Source organism: Neodiprion fabricii, chromosome 3 (assembly GCF_021155785.1).
Source record: "Neodiprion fabricii isolate iyNeoFabr1 chromosome 3, iyNeoFabr1.1, whole genome shotgun sequence".
Lineage (NCBI taxonomy): Eukaryota > Metazoa > Arthropoda > Insecta > Hymenoptera > Diprionidae > Neodiprion > Neodiprion fabricii.
The window spans coordinates 21,995,098-22,019,736 of NC_060241.1; the positions used below are offsets into that span (position 1 = coordinate 21,995,098).

Genomic DNA, 24,639 nt, shown 5'->3' on the forward strand with positions numbered 1-24,639 from the left:
AGTTACGCGAACTACGTCTTCGATCCCGTATTCATGTAAACTACATATCGCGTCGTGTATAGGTGTAACATACGCGTGCGTGCAGCAAGTAGTTGTATAAAATATCGAAGAAATAAGATGACAAAAAGGCAAGCCATCGCGAGATGTGTTGGAAAAAAAAAATACATGGTAATAAACCTACCGAAGACCAAATGGTGTTTTTTTTTTTTGTTTTTTTGAACACACGGAATCCTTGCTGACCGCCGAAGGGCGCATGCGAGCTGTATGAGATAAAATGACTTGCTTCGTCAAACTGCGCTGCCGACGATGAGAGGTCCCGGCGGTTCGTTATTGGCGGTAAAGCGCGGCGATTGATAAGCTGTGAAGGAAAAATTGCGGGTCGAGATGAAGAGTCTCGGGGGGCGGGAGGGGTATTTTACCGCAATTGCTGCCACGTGTTCCCTGATACTGATAATCCGGGGTACGTATCTTTGCTCCAATTGAACTCGTGCTCTTCGTCCCAGACGCACACGAACTGTTTGTATTACGTTGGTGGGAAGAATTTGCGATTATTTGTATACGCAAATCGTCGCATGATCTCCGTGTGAGGCGCTGAGCGAGAAAAAATAAAATAAAACAAAAACCGAGTATAAGGAGTAAATTAAACGCGCAAAAGTTATTCCGAGTTCTACTTAATTCCTCCGTTGTTTTTTTCATTGAAAATTGGATGAATTATGAAAACCTTCAGTTATTTATACACTTTAGGCTGTTTGCAGCGGGAATTAAGGAAGTGTCGAGCAACGAAAGTTTCTTCGTTCGCTTGGGGTGTAGGTAAAATTAACTTCTTAACTCGAAATATTCGTATCGTTGTTCGAGATAAAAGCGTATGTATGTGTACCGAAAGAAGATACTCTAATTGCCGTTGTAACTTTACAAGTGTGAACGATACCAAAGAAAACGTATTATTCAGCGTGTGAAACTGTACCGCAAAATTTATTTACGCTCGTTAAATTTCTTCGTGCCATTGAAAATGAACAATGATTATCGTCAAATGTTACGCTATGTCATACTGATAATATTCATAGGTTGAACTGTGAAGATGGTTTGACGTCGTTAACGTATTTTCGGGTAGGTCGTGATGAACGTGACGTATCTTGCGAATACACATCAAGACCAGATATTTTTAGTCAAATTCTGGTTTCGATCAGAACAACGACGAATTATGCGGAGTAACCGTATGGAATCGTAGGTTCGTTTCCAAAGAAAATAATAGGTCGGAGATCAGGGACGCGTAACACTGAGAAGAAATTCCGTCTGAGCAACAGCAGCCCCAGCATTGCTTTCAGCAAAGTGCAGAACGTAGAGTGAACACTGTAGGAGCTACAAGTATAAGTATCCGTGTAAACATGTGAGTAGTAGTGGGAGAAGGAGGAATCGAAAGTCAAGAATTGGAGTTTGTCCAAAGCGACCGTGAGTAAAACGGAGTTAGACATTGTGATGAGAAGATGCAGCGTAATGTGTGTGTTTGTGTGAGTTTGTGTGTGTGTGCGCGCGTTCAGACGGGTGCAGCGGAACAAATTGAACGGTTCGGAATGTTCAGAATGCATCAGCCTTACACCCCCCGCCCCTCACTTGCGACTCTTTGCTTAACGATGGACACGCCGGCAATACCTCCATCCCTTTTTCGTATTGTGCACGGTGGATGCACGGAACAAATACGCCTTATGGTACCGACTGGGACTAGCAGACAATATCACCTGATTGGCTAGTAGCCAAGGACTTTATTCGATTTCATTTCGATTCCTCCGTACGGGTACGATCATACCCTTGTACGGACTACTCTTCTCTTACATCCTATTTCACGGCCATCCTTGGATTCTTTGTTACGTATTGTGGTATTCGTGCGGTACCGCTTGTGTCGATATGTTGCCGCAGCGGATTGTCATCAAATTTTCATTGGGGTTTTACGGGATTTTAGAACTCTTTGCCTGTACTTATAAAGAGAGTATCAGGCCTTTGGATCATCGATTCTGTTTAGATTTTTAGGGCTGGTTCCTAATGTGCGGTTTTATGTATCAGATCAGGTTGTAAAGAAAATGTACATCCGTTACGTTACGTTACGTTCGGTGTCGCGAATCGACAAGAACAATTTTGTTTTTAACAGAAAAAGGCTAGGCACTTGCTGTGGATTTTATAATCCTGCCATAAAATCTCTGGCAAGTCTAGTTCTTTGAATTCACTTTCATTATCGTCAAATTTAATCAACATTCACTATTTGCGGAATGGAACGTGTCGCGAAGCTGAAACAAAGTCAAATAATAGCTGAATCTTTAAACTCACCAGGATCATTAACTCTTTGTGATAAACTCGGAGCTCCAACTCTCCGGTTTAGAATTTCGTTTTTTACACGCAGGTAGTTAAAGTGTTTATATCCCGACTGCTGTTTGCCATGGATATGGGCTCTACACACAATTTCGAGGCAATTGACGATGTTGGTTTGAAAATCGGTGAAGGAGTAAGGGGGCCACGTGTAGGTGCGGATATAGGCAAGTCATACGAGAGCCCACATGTGTCTATAAAAGACCGCCCCTTCCGCCCCTATACGTGAAAAGTTTCATTTCGTACCGGGAGTTAAAGTTAAACTCAGCGTGCGAGCAGACCTAACTCTTCACAAAAAGGCTACAATTGAATAATCCCAGGGGACGTGTTGTCTCGTTACAATACAAAAACCGATATACATACACATAGGCGCACATGCATACACAGAGGCATTGCGTGAGGGTCCAGCTTCACCCTCGGGGATCGGGATACTTTTCGTCTGTAATATACCTATATCGTCGGCTATAACCGAGCAAAGAATTTATCGACTCAAACGAGCAATAAAGACTTAATTTCGTCACATTTCTCTCTATTATTATTACTATTATTATTATTATTATTGTCGCAAAGAAAAAAGAAGTAAAATTGCTTAGATATGTAACAATCACAAGCGTCGAAACGCAACAGAATTTCAGATTCTATTTGATGAATCGCAGGTTTTGGTGGGATGTAAGAATTTTATTTGTTTTCTTGTTGAAAGCACGGCGAGCTAATTACGAAACAGAATTGGATAAGTATCTGATTTCTTCTAAAGTAAAAACTGTATTTACATATATACAGATGTATACACAACTTGACATTTTTATGGTATTTTTATTTATCATTCTTCACCTTCTGTGCGGGCTATGGATAAAATCTATTAAGGAACCTTCAACGCCTGTAATAGTGAAGATGAGTTATTAGAAAATTATACCCCATTAATCCTTAGCCAGTCGATCGGAAGCCGATACATGAATTTCCGTTTCTTACATTGGGAATTATCCAACTGATTTCTGTCAAGTTCGATATCGAGATATTTTCGAGGTCGTTGAATCCGATTCCGCGATCCAGATTGCGAAGTTCGAAACCGATTCAGCACAGTACATCGACTGAATGACAAAAAATAATCTATCCCCGACCAAAAGTCATGAACCGATAGCTGTGCAAATTGGATTAAACTTTTTTGTGCTTTCACTGATAATATAGCTTACATCCACATGTATTGCAAGTACTTATCGTTAGCGAAACAGTAAAATCGGTGTACTGAAATATTTTTTACCAATCTCGAGGCAATAATTATGAAAAAATTCTGCGTAGGTACTCGTGCCGATGGTCAATTCGATGATTCGTTGAATGGTATATTCATTGCCAATCATGGATCGTGATCGTCGGTTCATTTCTCATACCTGACAAAACAAATACACCCAGTTTTATAATAGACGCACCGTTCTGCCGGGTTGAAAAAAATAGCACACATTTATACATGCGTACGTATAACAGATCTCGACGGGGTAGGCAGATGGTACGCACTGATTAAACCACGGCTTCCATACTGCACCGAATGTGTTCCACCGTTGCGATACGTGTATTTATACGTACGAGTATACATACAGACGCACACACGTGGACAAACGGACACCTCGATCCGAGACTCTCTTCTTACGGTGCCGGCTACGTCATCGCCAAGTATACTTTATAATATCCCCCCGGTCCCGACTACCTTACATGTCGGTCACATGGGGGGGACTCCCCTTGGCCGTACATCAAGGAGTGGAACTGCCGCCCGCGTCGAAAAGGATCTGTTGATTTACTCTTTAAAGAAGAAGAAGAAGAAGAAGAAGAAGAAGAAACCGAGGACATCGGTCAAAGCTGCATAAAAACAAAGTTTACTGCGTACCTATAGGTGTAGGTACCTGTAAAGACCAAAGCGCGACGCATGGATTCGAGAGCCTCTCGATTTCTTTTGGCAAGTCTATGTATATACGCGACGATGACGAGCCCGGGGATCGCGTCTCATCCATTAGCGAGTTTTTCCGTCACGTCGGTCCGTCCGACGTATACATACACGGTGTACGTTACGTCCGCACACGTATCGCACAGCGAATCGTACCCTGCACCAGCGGAGTAAGATGATCAAGCGAAAACAGGACAGAGTTTACGAACGCGAGAGAGAGAGAGAGAGAGAGGGGAACGAGTTTATCCGTTCGTTGGCCTGGGAGAAGAGAGTCGCTGCGGCGGCGGCGGCGGCGACCACGGCTGCGATCCAACGACGACGAACCGTAGCCAGAAGAGGAACGGAACACACTCGATGAGGAACACAACGAACGCGGGAGGTGGCAACGCGAAGCGGCTAAGTAAGCGGCGGAGGGAAAAAGAACGGCCCGGGGGCGGGGGGGGAGGGAGGGGGAGGGAGAAGTGACGAGGAGGCCTGCACGAGGGAGAGGGGCCACATGTGTTCGCCTCGTCTAGCGTCTTATGGTCCCCCCCACCCCCCATCCCCCTCGACCTCCCCCTCACCCCAACACCGCCTCACACGGGCGACCAGGGCGACGCGAAGTAACCTCGCGATGCCCTCGCTTTGCCTCGCCTCGCATCGCGTCGCATTGCATCGCTCGCGCACATGCGCACTGCTACACGTGACAGGCATAATGGACAGCGCGCAGCGTTGCACACGAAGAAGAGAGGAGCTGTGCGATCTGGTATAACGTACGTATGTGTGCGTGCGTGTGCGCTAGAGTTTACGGGTGGACGGATGGACGGATGGACGGATGGGAGAGAGAGAGGAGACTGTTACACCCAATTGTCCCTCGTTGCGAAGGGGTCAACTAAGGTAGTCGGGCAAGTCGGAGCAACGGGGCAGCAGACGCACCGCGTCGCACCGTTCGTCGTTTCTCGTGCCGGTTCCCATGTTATACCCCGTGTTCCCAGAATAAAAGGGGGCTCTCTCTTTACAAGCGTGTATCTTCGTTTTGTCTTTCTGTAAGTCGACTTCTCGGTGTTGTTTTTTTTTCTTTTTTTATTTTTTTTTTTATTTCAAGTTAATTTTTTATACTTTATTTTTTCTTGTTATCCCTCAAGGGACCGACCGAACGACCGACCGACCGACTTCCCGGAAGTTAAACGTGTGGGCGCCCCTTCACCCATTCTTCGACCCGTTACACGTTGGCTTTGATTTGGCGCCGCGGTTAACATAGCCGGTATAAGATAGACGAAGAGGGGGAAAGAGGCGAAGGAGGTGGAGGTGGAAAGGTGGATAAGGCTGATTTTTAGATCGTAGAAGGCGATATACCTACTGCAGCTTACAACACGACCGCGATGCCGACGACGATCACTGCTGCATTACCGCCTCTTCGTTACCCTTGCGTGTTTCGACATGCGGCACACGGACGCGAGTTCGCGTTCTCCTCCGTTCCATGGTGTCTTTTTTCGTCCCTTCTTTTCCTCTTCCTTTTTTTTTAGTGCCCACACGTGCGTGTCCGGATCCCCATCGCGACTACCCACGTACGCCCCTTCGAACGAAACGCAACGAGTTCCCCCCGTGGCGATACTCTCACGGTTCTCCCCGAAACCCTCCCCCACAATACGCGATCCCGGCCACGTCACGTAACCCTCGCACTTCGACTACCCCCTCGATGGGGGCTAGAGAATCGTTCGTGTGCAGACTTTGATCGGGGGGAGAAATTTTATGACACTTATGTGCCTACATCTCACCTAGATGAATAGTGCTAACGCACTAGCTGTGAAAACCTATCCTCGTGCTGGTAATGTCAGAATCTCTAGCGATATACATAGGTCCAGGGAAAACGCGGGAACGGGTCATCGTGATCACTTTGGTCAAAGTCCACTCGACTTTAAGACGTTGCCGCCTTGGTACGCTTCATCGAAATCCGATCCACACCGAGTAATGAAGCGGCTAATTGACGAGAGAAAATTTTATCGTTTGAGAGATTCTCGGAGGTTTTTTTTTTTATTTTTCTTTTATTTTCAATTGCCATCGGTATCAAGCAATGAATGAAAAGGGAATCATTCTGGATCCCTCTCTGATTCAAAATGTTCACAAACTTTGTACTTGGTTGAAGTAAGTATTATACTATGCCGGTACAAGTATGTGATCGTTGGGATTAGAATGCCGAAGTTTGCCAAATGACGTTTGTGTAATCCTTACCCTTATTTATCGGTCGCAGGCCACTTGTCACAGAGGAAAGATTACAAACTCTCTGGCTTTCTTCCGTTAAAATGTGATTACACCGAATCGATCACCGCTAGAGCTAATCGGAGAGCTATGCGAAACCGAAGAATTAGTGTTAAATTTGAAAAAAGCCCGAAATCGCGTGTGGCATGGCGTGACAGAGGATTGGAGAACTGCAATCAGTAAGTGAGAGAGAGAGAGGCGACCGACATTTGCCCGCAGTCATTTCTTCGTTAAGAACGTATTCGAGGCCAAAGTAGACAAAAAATAAGCCGAGGTCGGTTCTCGGTTTTCCTGTGGTACCTCTTCGTCGACCTGGCCGAGAAGCCTGGCTCTTAGGTTTCACCTTCTCCACGTGCAGCGCATTGCCTGCTGCAGAAAGGCTGAGGCTGTTACGGGTCTGAGAAAGCGACTCGCCCTCGGTTCAGATGAGAGCCGAAAGACACTCGGTCCCCGGGAGTTTCTTCGTCCTCCTCCCGGTGCCCCTTGTCTTAGTCCAAAGCCCGAGGCGCCGATTGGCTGAGGCACGGTCAGCTACTGGGGAAGTTGAACTTTAACCCCGACAACTCGTTCGCCTTTATCGCCTCGATTGTTGTGTGTCGGCCGCTTCTCTTCTTCTTCGCTATCTCTTTCTCTCTCCTTCTCCCGTCGTACTCTGGCCGAAGAGTCGCCGTATACTCGTAACGCCGCTACGCGACATGACGCGACGCCGCGCGCGGTGGGAGCGGAATTCTTTGCTGAGCGACAAACAATTGCCACCAAGTGGCTTAATTGCTACCAACTAAACAAATGTTCTCCGTTTCTCCCCTGCGTCTCCTCCTCGTTCTCCCACCTCCCCTAACCATCGAACTCCTCTGTAACCTGCCTGGAGCTACGCTTCTTTGGTCTCGTCGCTTTTATCCTCGCACCTTCGTGATAACCTGCACCGTTCGTCACGTTACTTGTTTACTCGACCTCAACGGTAATTGGTATATTTTTGCACTTTCCTGAAGCATAGCTCACTACCGAAAACATACTAAACCGACGAATGTAACAGGAATTCTCTAGTCGGGTTCTACTCTGTTTTGTATCGGATAAAACATTGGTCAGTATCAATACCGGGAAAGGTGTTCTTCTATGTATCTAAACTTTTGATCGATCAAGTTTGACCGCAAACTCAAGTTGCCACTTGTAGGTATCAAGTTCTATTAATTTATGATTGGTTGGAGTTAAATAGCAACAAGTGGTGGAATCACGGCTGCAAGAAATCAGAATGAACCGCTTGTTTAGAAACGGAACTTAGCGATCAATGGCAAAACTTCATGGTTTTTTTCCTGATCCAGATCGATGTACCCGGAAAATAGTGGTTATTCTCTGTTAACGAGTAAAAAAGCAACATTGAGAATAAGTCTGGTCTGAAACTCTGGAAAAGAGTTTGAATTTAGAGCAGAGTTGTGACATTTTTTATCGTGTGTATTGAGTTTAAATTTTGCGGTGTCGTATTAGGGTGTGAAATTGACTGCTGAAATCTTCTTGATACATTCCGTCCCCATAAAATTTATTTACACTAACCACTGAAACCGACCTTTTCAAATATTTTTCCGTGAAACAGCTATCAAGGTCTGCAGACTGGCGAGTATGGCCTGTGTTTAACCATAGCTAATTTCCATGTACTGATGACGATACTACGCGGCTTGTCAATATCGAAAAGACACTCGTACAGTCAGTTTATCGTCGAGCACGGTTTCAAATGAAACCAAGCAACTTCGGTGTAAGATTTTCGGTGTAATGTAATTTGACTCGATTTTCGAAACTTCTTATCGGCGTTAATAACGGTGGTTATTTTTCAGGGTAAAAATATATTGTGGAATAATCCCAACTTCCGATCTATCATCAGCTTACGGAAGGATTCCAATGATGGAACTCTTTCTTAGCCAATCAGTGATACGAAACTTCGTGGAAGCATATAAACTTAGTGAAAGTGAAAGGCGTTTAAATAGGCGACAACGTACGTGGCGCCAAAACCGAAAATCAGTTGCGTTTAAAAGTACGGCGTGGTGTGAACCAAGCTTTCGAGATTATTTCCTTAGATCCTCGACCCTCCGGCTCTTACTTTCTCACGTGACGGTTTCTTTCGCGACACACACACCACGTTGCTCTGACCAATAAGTGAAGGATGCGTTGCAATCGAGCAAAGGATGACAAGCAGCGTCCGATTGTGTCGTGATTTGTAGGTGTATATTACAGAAGGGGGAGGGGAGGGGGAGCTGCGCGCGTGTACCGAGAGATTCTCGCTTATCATGGGACTTCCGGCGGACGTGGGGCTGCTGCTGCTGCTGCTGTCTCTGCGTAGGTGAGAGCGTCGGGTGTTCAGCTCGTTACACGCGCTTGAATTCTTATCATGGTGGCCAGGTCGCCGCTTGCACATATGCCTGGATATGATGACGTCCGTTGAGTCCCCGAGTCCAAAGAGTGCCGCGCTCGGGACGCGCCGTCCTTTTGTCCAGATTAGGTATTTTACATGTAATGCCTAGTGCCACGGGCTCCCGTTTTACGCTGCATTACGTAGGAGTGTAGAAACGGCTAAGGGTGAAAATTGGGCGGCAGGCAAACGAGCGGTAAATACCAATTATTCCTCTTCCATGTCACTCGAGGTTTCGAATCGAGATCCGAAAATCTGATTTGTTGAATTTCAAAATGAAGAAGGGTAATGATTCAAAATTTTCATGTTCAGCGGTATGTTCGTACCTGAATTTCTATATTTTTATATATTTTTTGCCTAGGTAGGTATACTCAATTTTGTAAATTGGCGAACGTGAATAAAGACGTATCTGTCTGGCTATAGCAAATCGAGTAATGATTCGTTCAGTGTGCAATGATAGTCGAATGAACTTCACCCAATTTTACTCAATTTTGGTGAACATGTGAATTTTCGATCTAATGTTTATCTGAAATCGTTCTAACGTAGTTGGCTGTAAGCCAATTTAATAGAGCTGTATTCTAACCAAACCCGATCATGCGAAATATTACATTTTACCAATTACCTACTCCGTTTTTCTTTATATTGGAAACCAGCAAAGGCAGCGTGTAGCCAGCCAAACCTAAGGATTGCGATGGACTTTCGTATATCCTAGTTTGCACCGTCACACATCGTTAATGGGTACATATTGACAGTCGTTAGCGCACGAAAAGTTTAAGACATGGGAGAGCACCGACGTTTTGGATTCCATCAGGCTAATTAGGGGACCTTTCTCTGGGTACCGCCATTAGCATAATTACTTTGTTGGTACGAGGTAGTTACGTATAACGCGGATACGGCGTAACGTGATATATAAATTCAAAACTCTCGGTAAAACAATTGTGCAAAACGAAAAAATTTAAGCGTAAATAAAGGGAGAAAATAAGACCACGGAATTTTTTAATTCCTAAACCTAATATTCGCTATGGCTACATTTATTTGCTCACTTTACAGACTTTGCTGTTAGAAGCTCAACCTTGTGTGCGGCGGGGAAAATCTTTACAAGCAAGAATTCACTCAATAAATTCCTTACCGGTTATTAAATAAATTTTCCCGTCTCTCCCGCGGGTTTTTCTTAAGACGATAATACGCGCGGGCAGCCTGCACTCAAGATTCCTGATTTCTCAGCATAACATCGACGGCAAGATTGCATCTTGAGAGTCAAGAATCGTCAAAAACGGTCGCACTTCATCCGTCGTGTATTCGAATGAAAATTTTCAGATCAAGTGAACAAAGTTCTGCCTGTACAACGTACGCATGCATAGATACATGTGACGCGGTTCGGGATGAGGTCGTATATGGATGTAGCAGGAGTAATCACGTGTGAAATACTTGCGTCCGTTTGCGCCTCGTAGGTGTGTCTGTAGTACGTGTGTCTATATCGTACCAGTCGACCTTCTGAAGTTGCAACACGAGACCTGACACAGATACAAAGACTGCGTCCCGTCCGCCTGCAGTTCGACCGCACAACTTGGGCGCGTTACGAAACAGTCCGCAGGTTCTACTGCCATGCATTTTAACCGGACACCCGTTAACCGCTGGCCATCCGAGGCTCGGTTCGTTTCACCGAGTGTTACAAGGGTCGAAGGTCCTAAGTAATCCCCGCCCTGGTATGCGTAAACCATTTAGGTGACAGGCAGCGGGGCCCGATTGCAGGTGCTGACTGGTCGCGAATTGAATTTTGGTTACGACGACGCAGCGCGATGATTTTTTCGAATTTTCGAAAGATATTCAGCGACAGAAATGTCGAGGTTTTGCATAAATTTAAAAGGACTTCGCTTTGGATCTATTGACACGTCAATTGTGACAGCGCAGTCTCTGATTTTGGATTTCGACATGAATTTTTATATGTGCGTGCACTATTATTTTCATTTCCTCTTTTCTCGATGTTTTTTGTTTGGTATAATATAAAACTGGTGACATTTGATGCGATTGATGAACGAAGAGGCGGAAAATTTGTCAGACGGAAACGTTACGCGGAAGCTTTGAATGGATTTTGTCTTCTGTAGAACCGATTAACCACGAATCTTCATCTGCGATCGATAATCAAAGACTTACTCTTTCTGGTTACAGGAGAATATTTCCACCCCAGAACCATCAGACATCTCCGAGGATGACCATTACTCGAGTGAGTGAAAATTTCTATTGGCAATTTTAGTATTACACTGTCTGTTACGATAATCTAAGTCGGAATTTTTATATTCCGAATACTTGTACACGTGATCAACGGCTTTCGAATGACTCTTCAGCCTCGAAACTGTCCCACTGCGGTTATTCGAACTGAGTTGGTTAATTTTTTTCAACCCATTTTGAGGAATCGGCTGTTGTAACCATGATATTGTAACTGAAAAAACTTGACCTTCTTCAGACTTAAAAGCCTTTCGAAAAGCATTTCTTCTCAAGGCGGATGTTCTGTGCCACACTAATCACCTCATTGTCAGGCTCAGCGTTTCATTGACTCTTGCACTGATTTAAATTAAAAAATTATCATTTGAAATCTATTTCTCATTTTTCGCGCTGAACATATTATTTGCTCACAATAATCATTAGCATTACTCATTCATCACACACGATACTTGTACAATATAAATGCATTAAGCTAGCTTCGGTTAGTGTAGGTTAGATGTCACACCATCTGCAAATTCACTATTCGAGGTCTGGAGGTGATTGTGAAAAAAACACTCTTCGATCCGGAAAATAAAATCACTTTTTTTTCGCCCCACTTCGCAATTCACAATCAGAGAGCCAGATGCCTGTCTATCGGCCGTTTATTGTTAGCCATGAAATTCAATCCAATGTTTTGTAAATATGTGTAGAAATTACACGCGTGTGTGATTAATTGCATATATTGCCCTTGTATACATGTATATTTATATTTACCAAAGATCAGGGGCTGTCGTTGATTGCTTTATATCGTTGCAGTTAATATTATTTCACGAATTAATCGACACCCGGCAGTTTGTAACATAGGATTTAATTAGTGAATATTAACGTAGTTATATCTATGTATTTGGTAACACGGTAAATCATCGTACGGTAACGTAACACCGAGAATACATCTTATCCATAAACATATCCCTGAATTTCAATGAGCTTGCCTGCACCCAAATTATATTTCTATCAAAAAGCTGAAACTAATTATTAGTTTAAGTTGACGTGAGGATACCAAGTATCTCTTACAATATGTAACTTGAAGTCTTTACTCGTACGAACCCTGAAAAATCTGCTCCGACACGACGTGTTTTACATATAGTTGAAATACGTCGAGTCATAATTTGCGCACAGGTTATAGAATTTTAGTTTGTTCGGTTTTTCAATTTTTCAACTTGACTCTATTTTTTAATTTTTGCCTTTATAGGATTCCGATCGTGTAAAAGTTCAGCACCGTTATTTATATTTCTTCCTTAAAAATTAGCGGCATCGGTCTTTACCGTTATTAACTTTGTTTTCATTCTTTTTTTTTTACTATCAATTACCGTAAATAGCGATCAATTGTCTCGATCGAAAGTTTCCTGGGGAGATATTAAATCGGTATTGAAAAATCGGAAGACTCGGTTCAACCCTAGAGACAGACCACGCTGCATAATGCAGTGTTATTCAATTATCGTACGAGCAAGGACTTCTCGGTGCGTGAAGAAGTCGTTAATCCAGTAACTCGCAGTTCTATAATAAATTGTAAACTTTTATTGTTGTTGAACACCCTGAAAACCAATCGGCACTTTTAATTTCGGCAGGCGCGCTCATGAAAGACGCGGACAAGCTGAAGCTGATGCTGCTCGCGTGGAATTATAATCTCCAACAACAGGCGCAGGCACAGGCGGCAACGGCTGCCCTATCGCCAAATAACTCTTCAACAACGACTGCCTCCACAATTGGCTGTCCCACAACAGTCACCAGCCAATCGGTCATTTCCACGGCAAACAACACGATTAACAACTCCACACTTACAGGTAACACGCCTTAATTCTCCGGTGATCGTTTTCCTAATTTTTTTCATTCACATTATTCTCATTCTTATTCTTGGCTTCTTCAACATATACAGATTTATTCTCCAGTTCCCGTTTACAGCGCGTTTTTTCATTTTCTTTTCGATTTTTTTCTATTCCTACGTATATCTTAAGGGGAAGTGACAGAGTCGTACGTATCTCCAAATATCCAATTTCACGTAACTCAAACGCGAAAAAGGACTTGACAGCCCCGTTTTACAGGCAATCGCAAACAAAGACACTCGAAGACATTTTCATTTTATGCACAAATAAAGAAATGGCATGCATTCTACGAATTTTGTATTGCGATTTTGGAGAATCCGTGCCATTTCTTTATGCCTGCGTTAAATTGAAAATGTATCGGAGTGTTTCTGTTCGGAATTGCATATAGAACAGGGTTGTTCGACGATTTTTTGATTTTGATATACGCCGACTTCGATATTTGGAGGTACACTACTACGGCACCCCCTTAACGAACGCGGTTGATGAGTCGAAATTTGATACCTTTTCATTAAATTGATTGCAAGGTGTATAGTTGATGTTTGAAAATTTGGCAACTTTATATGTTCGTAAGTTTGGATGATCCTCTTGAAAATTCAAAGAAAAATAGAGATGAAATATAGATTTCAAGTAGTTAAAGATCTAATAGATCTTTCGGTTCGACTCAACCATGGCTTGTTTCGTTGCGTAAACTATTCTTCATGAATTGACTGACAATGAAACAAATTTTCCTTTCAAAGGCAAATTTAATACAGGTGGTTTTACTTTGAATCTAAATCAATATCAGTGCAATTTTAAACAAAAAAACTTAAATATTCATCGATATCAGCGTAATGAAAAAAAGTTTCTCACCGGGATTCTCAAGAAAATAAGCCATCGTAAAATGAAATCTCACGAATCTATCAAATTTTTGAACTAATGTTAATGAAAACGTCGCTATCCAACCTCGATATTATAATTTAACCATCCATTTTTGTAATGCATTTTTAGGATGATCTTCGCAGCTTACGATCATGTCAATCTTATATATCTAAAATGCGTGACTGTCTTAATGAAACAAACTAGAAGGTATTCCTGACTCACCGGCGTCCCTAATTCTCTCTTTCCCAAAACACGATGTCAAAAGTGAAGCTACTGTGCGAACGAACGTGCAATACCGTCTTTTTTCCATCAACAAAGAACAAACGCCGAAATCAGCATGAAATTTTTCATGCCGCGAATATTCGCCACCGTTTGTATCCCGTCGCGTATAATGGACGTTGATGATTTCAAGCCGTTGTTGTGTGTAGCACTTGTGACGCACTCGACACTCGTGTTTTCTTCGCTATTTCCCTCTCTCTCTCTCTCTCTCTCTGTCATATCTTGGTGCCGTTCCGTCCTGTTCCGCTCCTCTGCTCTCCCTTGGGTGTGAAAAAGGCAGATCGTGTCGCGCTGCTTGGCTTGGAACCCTCGCCTTCCCCCCTTACGGTGGGGGCGGAGGGGGAGGCGTATCCACATCCACACACTTTTGCAGATTTACATGCGCGTTATGCGCTTGTGCAAGCGAGCAAGGTATATTGCGACGGCATGGCGCGAGCCTTGAAAACATCTTCCCTGCGGAGTCGAAGATTATTATAATATGAGTCACGAGGAGAGGAGATTCGACGCACCTCTTCTTCTCTCGTCGTCAGCTGCCTTTTGGTGCCACACCGACGCGGCGCGTCCCGGCGCAGCCAACGACTTGTCGCTCTGACCTACCAGTCATTTGTTTCCCCCGCCTGCGCCGACTCTTTCTTTTTCTTCTTCTTCTTATTCTTATTCTTATTCTTATTCTTATTCTTATTCCATATGCATTATGTATCTACACCATCGAGGTATTAACCTGTATGTGTACATATATGTTTCCCGTCTTGTTTCTCCACGACCGATGCGTAGGATGTAATCGTAACAGCCTACAGAACGACCGTTTTCCTTGTACACTTTTCTGTCGCGTTAGGTACAGATCAAGATTTGCGATTTATGCCCATTTGAAATGATTTTCATCTTTGCTCTTACCACATCGAGCGGATGAAATCAGGCCTTTTTTCATCTCGGCAGACATCTTTCCTGGAAAGCGAATTCTCGGTTCTCCATCTTCAGAATCTGAGCTTTGTATTATTGCTTTTTGCGATGTATGAATTCAACTCGGAACGTTTTATTGTTAGTGCGCGATTATCGAGTTGCTGATTCGATAACTGTTTACTGTTTACTGGGAACCTTACGACTTGAATGATCCTTAATCAGGTGGTGATATACGATAGTAAAATCTTATTACAATTGCAGAATTGAAATTTGTAAAAAGTTGATTTCCTCACTACTATATAATAATTCGAAATGTAGATCAATTCGAAAACCCTCATCAAGGCGTGAATTCAAGGGGTGTTTCACCGAAGCGATTTGGGTCTCAATGTCATTCGAAATCATTTTGTAATCTCCGAAATTACACCGATATCCGTAATATTACACTAAAATTCTGGAATTATAATCATCAAGATAATCCATTGGTAGTTGTGAGAAATCATTTACGATTACGGGAATCTTGTTGCAATCTTAAGAAATCGTATGAAATATTAGAATTCATGAGGTATCGTGAAAAATCACAAATCACGCAAGTAAAATTTATTCGTCGAGTAATCGCTCGTAATCACTCTATAAAATGTAAGTTATCACGAAATACGTAATGACGGTGTCAATTTTTGCTCCAGTGAAAACCCCGCGGCGTTAATTCGATTTGATGCACAACAGCATCCTTCAATCATTCCACCGGATCTCACATCTTTTCAGCTATCTACCTGTATCCGTGATTTCAAACCCGGCATTCTAAACCTCGTAACCCATTTTAAGGGAGTCCAATACCTGAACGGTCTTTTCCTTATACTATACCCCGTAGCATAATCGGCATACAGCTGGAAGGGATGTAAAGTGTCCAATGCTAGGACTCCAGATCCCGACTCGCTGCGTGTACACTTTACGGTTACAAACGAACACAGCCACGCGGCACTCGATCCGGTCAGGCCAAGAAGGAAGAGGAGGACCTTGCACAGCTACGAGAAGCAAGTCGAAAGATACGTGCACCTAACTGTCGGTGCGCACCTAGTCGTAGATGATAGGAGAGTGAGCCAGACGCCGACGAGAGAGAGATGGGCCGCATCCGGGGCGAGGAAGACGGGGAAGGCGGGGTTCACGGTGCCGGGTTGCGTGCTCGATTTCAGGCTCAACTTGCCCCGGAGATACCGGACTGGAATTGGCAACCGGCTTTCTAGCCGTGGTGCGGAGGACGGCTCCGTTCGATCCGGTCGTTCGACATTCAGCAGCGCGGTCAGAGAGCGGACCGAGAGAAGATCTCGGGGCGGGGCTCCCCGAGTCCCGGAGGAGCCAAGGGGGTCGAATTCCTCAAGCTTCTCTCTCAAAATTACGCGGCAGCAGCGGTTCCGTCTCGACTGCGAATGAATTACGAGCTTCGAGGCGAGGATCCAGCAGCAAAGTGCCGCTGCCGTTGTCGAGACCTTTGCTGCCGGGTTTGCGGGTAGTTGGGCACCGAGTGGCGGATCATTCGATCAAGGAAGTCGCGGACTTGTAACAGTTGGGAGTCATATTTTGAACCAACGGAACTGGAGTGGTGGGCGCGTCTTGTGGAACGACGAGAAGTCGATCGAGATAACTGTAGAAGTCATTGGAAATCATTGGCCAATGATCGCCTAAAATCACAACGGAAAGTTGTGCTAGAAATCATGAGAATCGCGTTGTAAGTCTTGAATTAAACGACAAATGGTTTCAATTCGTCTATATCGCCTTCGTTGGTTTACAGTGATCTCTTACGACCTCCAGCGATTCCGTCCAATCCGGAAGACGAGACTGAAGCTAGCAGCCAGAATTAGTAGTCAAACGATCTAATATCCCATCTAATAAGGTAGTGAAGTACGAAAATCAAAATTTTCTGAAATCCCTTGAACTTGATACTTGTTACTTTTACAGAATTACGAGGACAAAACTGAAGGGCGTTTTTCTATTTTCAAAAAGTTTAACACGTTTGGCTGGGAACTCGGCTGCTAGAGTTTCAGCTTCGTATCTGGAAATCTCTGAAAATTGCTTACAGAACTCTGTGGGAAATCATTGCGAATCAGTAAGGATCATGCGATATTGTAGAAGCGACACGAAATCATTGGTTTGGTATCCAAGCGAATGGCCTCATCGGCGAAGCTGCCGTTATCGAGACGTTTCGCGGGGAGTTACGCAAACGAGAATACATGCGCGTTCCGTGTAGCCTTGATAGCGCGACGCGATTTCCACCGATCCTCTCTCGGAACAGGTTATTCCTGCATGCATCGCCCGTATGGCTACGGTCAGAGCCGTTCAGCAGCCTCCTTCATGCCGCACTGCGGCCCGGCGGTACCGCATTTTTCTGCCGACGCGTTAACGGAACGCGACCTCCGAGTTCCTTGTCCAGGACTTCGGGGCCAGGCCGCGACGCGACTTGGTGACGGGCAGAGCGAAGCCTCGACGAGACCGGCGAGTATCCTCGTTAGGATTTCTCTCGGTCCCCGTTTCCCCCTGTACGGTACGTATAAAACACGCTCCCCTCGTTCCTGTTTCGCTCGCAGATATGCCGCCCCTTTTTCCCATCCCCCTTTTCCCCCTTTCCGTCTTCCCCCAAGGATAATATTACCGCGGCACTCTCTCCCTCTCTCTCTCTCTTTCTCTCTGCATCCTGCTGCAGGACTCGGAACGAAGGGGAGATTTTTTCCCCTTCGAACGCTACGCGAGCTCCTTCGATAATGTTACGGAGAACTTGTTCGCTGCTCTGGAAAATGAAGAGAAACATCAAAAATACGGAAATATGGTATGCCGCGTTTGTAAATCATTGCTTATATATATTGGCGATTCAAGGCTTCCAATCACTTTGATCGTGCTACCGGTGCAAAAATTTCGGCTTAATTTCAACAGCTGTACATACTTCTAGATTCTCGGGACATCTCTTGTCGTATTATAGTAATATATGCTACATAATATATTAATATAATTATATATATAATATCTATTGTTTGACCTCGATCTGAAAAATTCAAGAGTAGCATCAGTGTTTCCCTCTAAATAAATTCTGGACCCATTTAATGAACGCTTTACCGTCCTAGAAGAATAATTGACCGAAAGTCTAAATTAGGTCCTTACGGATTGCCGTATGACTGAGACATCGGTGGAACGTATTCTTATTAGGCTGCGTTACGGAGATTCCGATGTAACCCCTCCGGAGTCCAATTCGCACGAATCGCCACCAGACCTTTCCCGCCGAAGCCAGCGACACAGATTTTCCAGTGTGCCGTTTTCGCGTTCGGCTTATACGGCCGGTCCGAACGCTAAAACAATCGGACTACAATTAGTAAAGCCGAATACGGCACGCCGCGTGGAAAATCTGTGTCTCCGGTTTGAATCCGCAGGGGAAAGCCAGATTTTTTAGTATTGGAAAGGTTTTCCGCGACGCGACGATTGCGGCCGAGTGATAGGTGTAACAGTTTCCTCCATGTTTCAGCAGTCACGGCTCCGTTCTTTCGAGCCTGTCGCGACCGATGGCACCATAAAGTAACCGCCAACTGAGAATCAGGCGGAGAACTGCGACGCTGGTAAAGGGCATCGCTAAGAAAAGGGGGACAACGAGGGGGGGATACCGAAACGCTTGCGAAACGATCTGATCCCCGGAGATCGCGATCCTCTCTTCTCGTTCGCTTTGCCTCTCGGCTCGCTCGCTCGAGATGTACTCTCCTACAAGAGCGTGGAGCGCGGGGACTGTTCTTTAATCAATTGCGTCACGCAAGGCGATCGACCATTAAAATTGTTATTATTATCACGTGTATAAATATATCCGCTACGCCTGGCCCCGCACAATTGTTAAGGTGTAACCTCAACGTGCGGCACTGCGACGCTTCGATCAAGGTATAATAAGGAGATGTATGAGTTCCAGGAATCATCCAAGGTCCGATTAGGTTATGCAAGCAAAGCGCTACTATTTATCAGGATTATAGTCTCGGCTCTTTCAATCTGTACTGTATACCTGGTGTAGCTGCATAGACGTTTTCAGTTATACGTATCTATGGTAATCAACTTCTTTCAAACTAAACATGACGCGCCACTATTGATGAGTTCCAAGTCAGAATAGGTCTTTCAAAACTTCTACGAAGTGGTATAGACTCGAATTTTGGATCTGAACAGCTGTTTCTTCTTCGTTAATTAAGGGCCTGATCACGGACCCGCATTGTATCGATCGGAAAAAAGAGAGGTAGTCCAGCTAGAATCAAGCGGCCAATGGTAACCATCTTGTACGAACTTTAAAGACTCTTGTCTTGACTTCATTGCCGAGGGTAAACGAAACTGTAATGCAATAATTAGTGCTCGATGATCGGTCCAAGAGTCAAGCGTCCAGTCCCTGATCTCATTGCTTTACAGTCACATGACCAGCGGCTAGTGACCGTTCCCGCCGTCTTCCACGGCCTGATCCTGATATCGGAATCTGCTTTTGCGTGATTTCAGATTCTCGAAATGGCGGCTGTGAGATTGGTGAGTTGGGGTCGGGGACCGTGCCAAGCCTCGGATCGGTCGCCGGAGTCGGGGGCGAGGACATGGCCTCTCTCTGGGCCTCGTACGCGATGGGATTGAAGAAGACGCCGCCGCCAGCGCCGTCAGCGACGCTCTCGCGCCTCGACCGCGACCGAGAATCGAGCCCCGCTGGGGGTGAGGGTACCGGGAGTGCTCACGACGAGACCAGCAGCAGTGGAAACAAGGAGGACGAGGACGACGACGACGAGGACGGCGACGAGAGGCTAGACCCCAGACATCACGATCCGGAGCGTCTCAAAGCGTTCAACGTGAGTCAGAACTGGAGAACATAATGAGAAAACATCTATTTTCCATATCTTAAGTATTCACTCGCACAGCTGATGAAAGTATTGCTGCACCGAGGGATAGATAAACCGCTTTGTTGAAGTCGTGTGAAATCATTCGAAACATCAGGAAATCGTTAAATTTTCAGACGGAATCTTTCCAAGTCGATAAAATCTCGTCATACGATCTCGTACATGAAATTCATTGACAGACCTTTGATATTTCATTTAGAGTCTTGTACAACATTTTAAATCTGACAAATTGTTATGAAATTACGTTCGTGAACTTTTTTTTTATTTGAAATCTTTGCAGTCTTGATCCTTATAAAGTCCGATATTCGTCATATCGGTTGTCGTCAGTTATCGAGGTCAAAACACGTCAGCATGGATGTCAAATGATGTTGACCGACAATTTCAGTTCGGTTCACGCGCAATGTCTACTCGGTACCACGTCATATCCAGTAGTTAGTAAAGTCTAGGGAATACCATCAGTGCCCCGTACTTTCCGTAGGTGAATAAAGACACCATTCTACCCGGAGGACACAAAGTCTTTAGCTGCTGTCGCCTTTTACTCGTGAAGCTGAAACTCCGGCAGCCTGAGTTAGGAGCCAAACATGCTGAGGCTGGTTAAAATAAGGCATTGAAAATGGAAAATCAAATGCCATTATTTACACTTCTACATTTCTACTGATTTATATTTCTACGTTCTACAATTCTACACTCGTATCACATCACAAAGAGAGAAAGTTTGTACGTTTTTTCGAAGTAATCTTAGAAACTGCTCCACCGATTTGAGTGATTTTTTCATCGTTCGAAAATATATCTTCCTGGAGGACATTCGAGTAAACCTCAAATAATCCGTGTACCATTAGTGGCCGTAACCTTAAAATGTACGCGATACGTATTGGCAACAACTAGATCAGACCATGCCCACAACTGGGACGAAGGTGATCAAAACTGGTATATTTAGCTTACTTCTTCTAATCATTCGGAGCAACTGATTAGTCTCGAGTCAATTTGAAGCACAATCTACTAGATTTTGGCGTGCCTTCCGCAGGTAGAAGAGGATCTCGGCAGTCTGGCTGGTCTTGACGAATGCACCGTGGAACGGATTCTCTGTACTTCTGTTTCTCTGTCCTTATCTTTCTTTGTACCTCTCCCGTTCGTCCCCTCGCCACTTTCCCGTCGTCCTGCGGCAGTCGTTCGTAACGGCTGCTTCTTAATTAATTACAATTAGTTTAATAGACCCCTCGAGCCCACCTCCTGGACCTCCTCTGTCTTCCACCTCTCCTCCTGCCTGCTGCTTAATTCTTAATTCCTTAAGCACCGTGGCTAACTTCCACTTGTTCATCGCCGGCTCGTTCCACTCATTCCAGATGTTCGTGCGACTATTCGTCGACGAGAACCTGGACCGTATAGTACCGATCTCCAAACAGCCAAAGGAGAAGATTCAGGCCATCATCGACAGCTGCACCAGGCAGTTTCCAGAGTTCGCTGAAAGGGCGCGCAAAAGGATCAGGACCTACCTAAAGAGTTGTAGGCGTAACAAACGAGGCCGAGAGGGTGCGCCCTGGGATCCCGTGAGTATTCTTGACTCTTCTTATCCCCGGAACTCTCGTAATTTCTCTTTAGGCTAGTTTACGCCGTAAAAAAGTGATAGATCCAGTACGGGAAGTGCCAATTAAATCGACACTACCTACAGAACCTCACTGCAGTAGTCGTGTTAGTCGAATCAAGTATGCGGTCTTGTTTTGCTCTTGTCTGAAATTTGTATTGCGGGAAACGGACAGCGAGTATTATACGTGACTAGTATTGGTCTTCACCCTTTCCGTTCAGCATTCGACCCTTTGGCATAAGCGTAATCGCAGTCGTCATTAGCATTATTATTTTTTTTTTCTCTCCTAACATGCGGGATTAATGGCTAGCCAAGTGCAACGCGGCAACTTGAGGTGTCACTCTATGTATTCTGGACAATATCCAAGTGTCGGGACCACTTGACTCGTTATATACGCGAGTGGCACGCGGACTGGTCCAGCGTGACACACGCTCAGTTTGTGTTATTAATTGGCGTGTAATCGTCTGAGAGGGTGGAAACGAGTCGGAGAGCGATAATTCCGTTCTGTCGATGAAGAGTCGGTTCAGGATATAGAACGTTTAATTTTTGGGAAATTAATCAATCGGTTATAATCGCAATAGGTTTTCGAATCTGAATCTAAAGGTAACTCGCGAAGCAGATCGCACGCCAACTCCAAAATGTTTAAACAAACGTTTTGTGTCTTACTTTCACGAAGGCTTCCGGTCGATCGAATCACCAGTCGATCAAAGAAAACAGATCATTCCAGTTTGCGAATAATACTTAAAAATTGGGTAACCAATTGATTTAGAGGGCACTAGGTGCATATCATAAGATTGATATTAGAACGAGAAGAGAAGAATCAAAGTCAACAGTCGATGGCGTCGATTTATCGGGTTTATCTCACAATTTTTCACATACTAATATTAGTAAACGATGAAGCGATACTACGAGTGTGGCGATGTTCTCTTCATCCTCCCGAAAGTCGACCAGCTCTATTAGTTTTCCGTTTCATTATCAGGCTCGACCGACACCAGCCCATCTGACTTCAGTACAGGCGGAACAGATATTGGCAACTGCCTGCGAGAATGAAAGCGACAACGCTAAACGGATGAGAGTCGGATTGGAGCCAGTTTCTCAACCTATGCCTACGCTGCCCGCAGCTACGGTGAGTTTCTACGACCACGACTATCATCTCTCATCAATTTCATTAATGCGGATCGCTTGGTAATTGGATTAGAGATTTCGACCAGATCACAGACCGCGGATCATTTGTTACTCCGTCCTCCTTCCCACCCTCATCCTGCAAGATTTCTACTAAGGTTGTCCGCAATTTGCCACTTTGTGAACCATGGGTCAAAATTCAGGATGTAAGAAGTTTAATTCTCTGTAAAACTCTGTGTAATTTCATTTATTATTCTGCCCTTTGTTTTGTCAAACGGTTATTCTCGAGTCTGTCCATAGATGATCACAGCACCTCTATGCAATTTCGACATGGCAATGCAGGAGTTAAGAGAAACGTACAGATCGTATATCTTACGGGTTGTAATTTTTACTCGGAGAAAAATGAAAGAATTTCACTTTAGTCGTTCAAGTAATATGTATCTTCTCTCGAAAGAAATATAGAATTCATCTGAACGATTTCGATTGAGAAGTGTAGTTGGCAATTTTGCGGCACGTTGGGCGGTCTGCTACTACTTTGTACCTATTCCCTATTGCAGTACATATGTGTAACACGTACACCGATATACATGCGATATGCGTTGCACCGAAGCGAGCGCGCTTAAAGATAAGCGAAAGAGATATCGTATTGCGAGGATTCAACATCGAGGGTTGAGATTGCGTATGAAAACGAAGACTCCCACCGTTCCGATCGCGTTGCGTATGACCCGTGTTAGCTAATCTGACGACAAAATGAAATAGCGTGAGAATAAAAAAAAAAAAAAGTCAATCAAAAATCGAAAAATAAATATGTAGGTATACGCGCAGCGAGCGTCGCAGTACAAACGAGAGTGTTTAAAAAGTCGTCTCATATAAGTAGAACTCCAAAGTGTAATAAAAGCGGCGCGAGAAGTAAGCTAGGATTGATAGGTACGGAGGCTGTGATAACCCGGGGTCGCGCACCTCTCCCACCGTAAAGCTGCGTCCACACGAAACGGGGATTTCAGAGCGAGGCCTCCGACTCTATTCGTGTGGTAAATGCACGCCAAACGTATCTCGTCGTTCGAGTGACACGCGCGTCTTTCATATTATATATATATATTACACACTGGACCGTATTTCTCGAGTAACCGCTTGCGAGTGATTGTAAAAAATTCCAACGATCTGTGTTATACAGAGTGGTGTGAAAACATTGCGATTTGGGCAGGCGTCGTATTCCGTACTTCGTTGAGTTTTGCAACATTGTGTTAACGTCCTCGTGTTTATCCCCCAATTCTTATTATTCGTCGTTTCATCCTAGATGCGGGGAGTCGAGTTTTATCTACTTTGAAAATCCCTCTGAAATAGGAAGATAACCCCACTTTGACCCAAACGTAACCCATTAAAAAGATCTCCGTTTTAACTCGTCTACGCAGTCGAAGGCAGCAGCGGCAGAAGCAGTGCCGGCTATCTCTCCCGTGGCACCTATATAATTGACGTCAACACACACTGGCTGCCTTTCATAAAAACACCTCCTTGCATCCGCTCCAAGATTTTATCCCTCTCCTCCCCTTTCGTATATCCCTCCCTCCCTCTTTCCCCTCACCCACGTTTGCTCTGAATTCTCGATAGTCTTACTCACGCTTCGGCTGTACACGGTTATAATATACACATCTGGCAACGCGACGGCGGTGATGCGCTGTGTAAGATACAAGAAAAGAATATAAAAAAAATAAAATAAAATTAAACTAAGATATGAAATAAAACCTAATAATAAATAAACAAATTAAAAAAAAAACGAACGAGGAAAAAGAGGGAAAGAACTCGAGGAAGAAATAATTAAACAAGGAGAAAAAAAAAACAAAAAAAAAGAAAGAACAAAACGACACAGGCAAACTTGAGCCGCTCTACGCGCTTCTCCTCGTCACCCTCATCCCTGCCACCGCGTGCTGCAGCGCCTAAGTCGACGATGCAATCCTCCTTCTCCTCCTGTTCGAGGCGCCACTCCCGTACGCGAACCTCGAAAA

At 44.5% G+C, this 24,639-nt stretch overlaps 1 protein-coding gene and 1 long non-coding RNA gene across 3 annotated transcripts in view; one reads left to right on the top strand and one right to left on the bottom strand.

Annotated features, from left to right (window-relative positions):
• The window catches only part of LOC124177572 (nucleolar protein 4-like), a 61,646-nt gene that overhangs the window by 29,846 nt on the left and 7,161 nt on the right, over positions 1 to 24,639 (top strand). For both annotated transcript variants that reach the window (XM_046560082.1, XM_046560083.1), the window contains exons 2-6: positions 11,097 to 11,151; positions 12,758 to 12,973; positions 19,550 to 19,884; positions 21,276 to 21,479; positions 22,494 to 22,640. In XM_046560082.1, coding sequence (XP_046416038.1) covers positions 11,097 to 11,151; positions 12,758 to 12,973; positions 19,550 to 19,884; positions 21,276 to 21,479; positions 22,494 to 22,640 — 957 coding nt within the window. The remainder of the gene's footprint in view (positions 1 to 11,096; positions 11,152 to 12,757; positions 12,974 to 19,549; positions 19,885 to 21,275; positions 21,480 to 22,493; positions 22,641 to 24,639) is intronic.
• On the bottom strand, positions 3,176 to 4,639 carry LOC124177573. The gene is made up of 3 exons (XR_006869635.1): positions 4,235 to 4,639; positions 3,829 to 4,149; positions 3,176 to 3,743 (listed from the first exon to the last, which is right to left on the bottom strand). It is a non-coding gene; the product is annotated as an uncharacterized LOC124177573 (long non-coding RNA).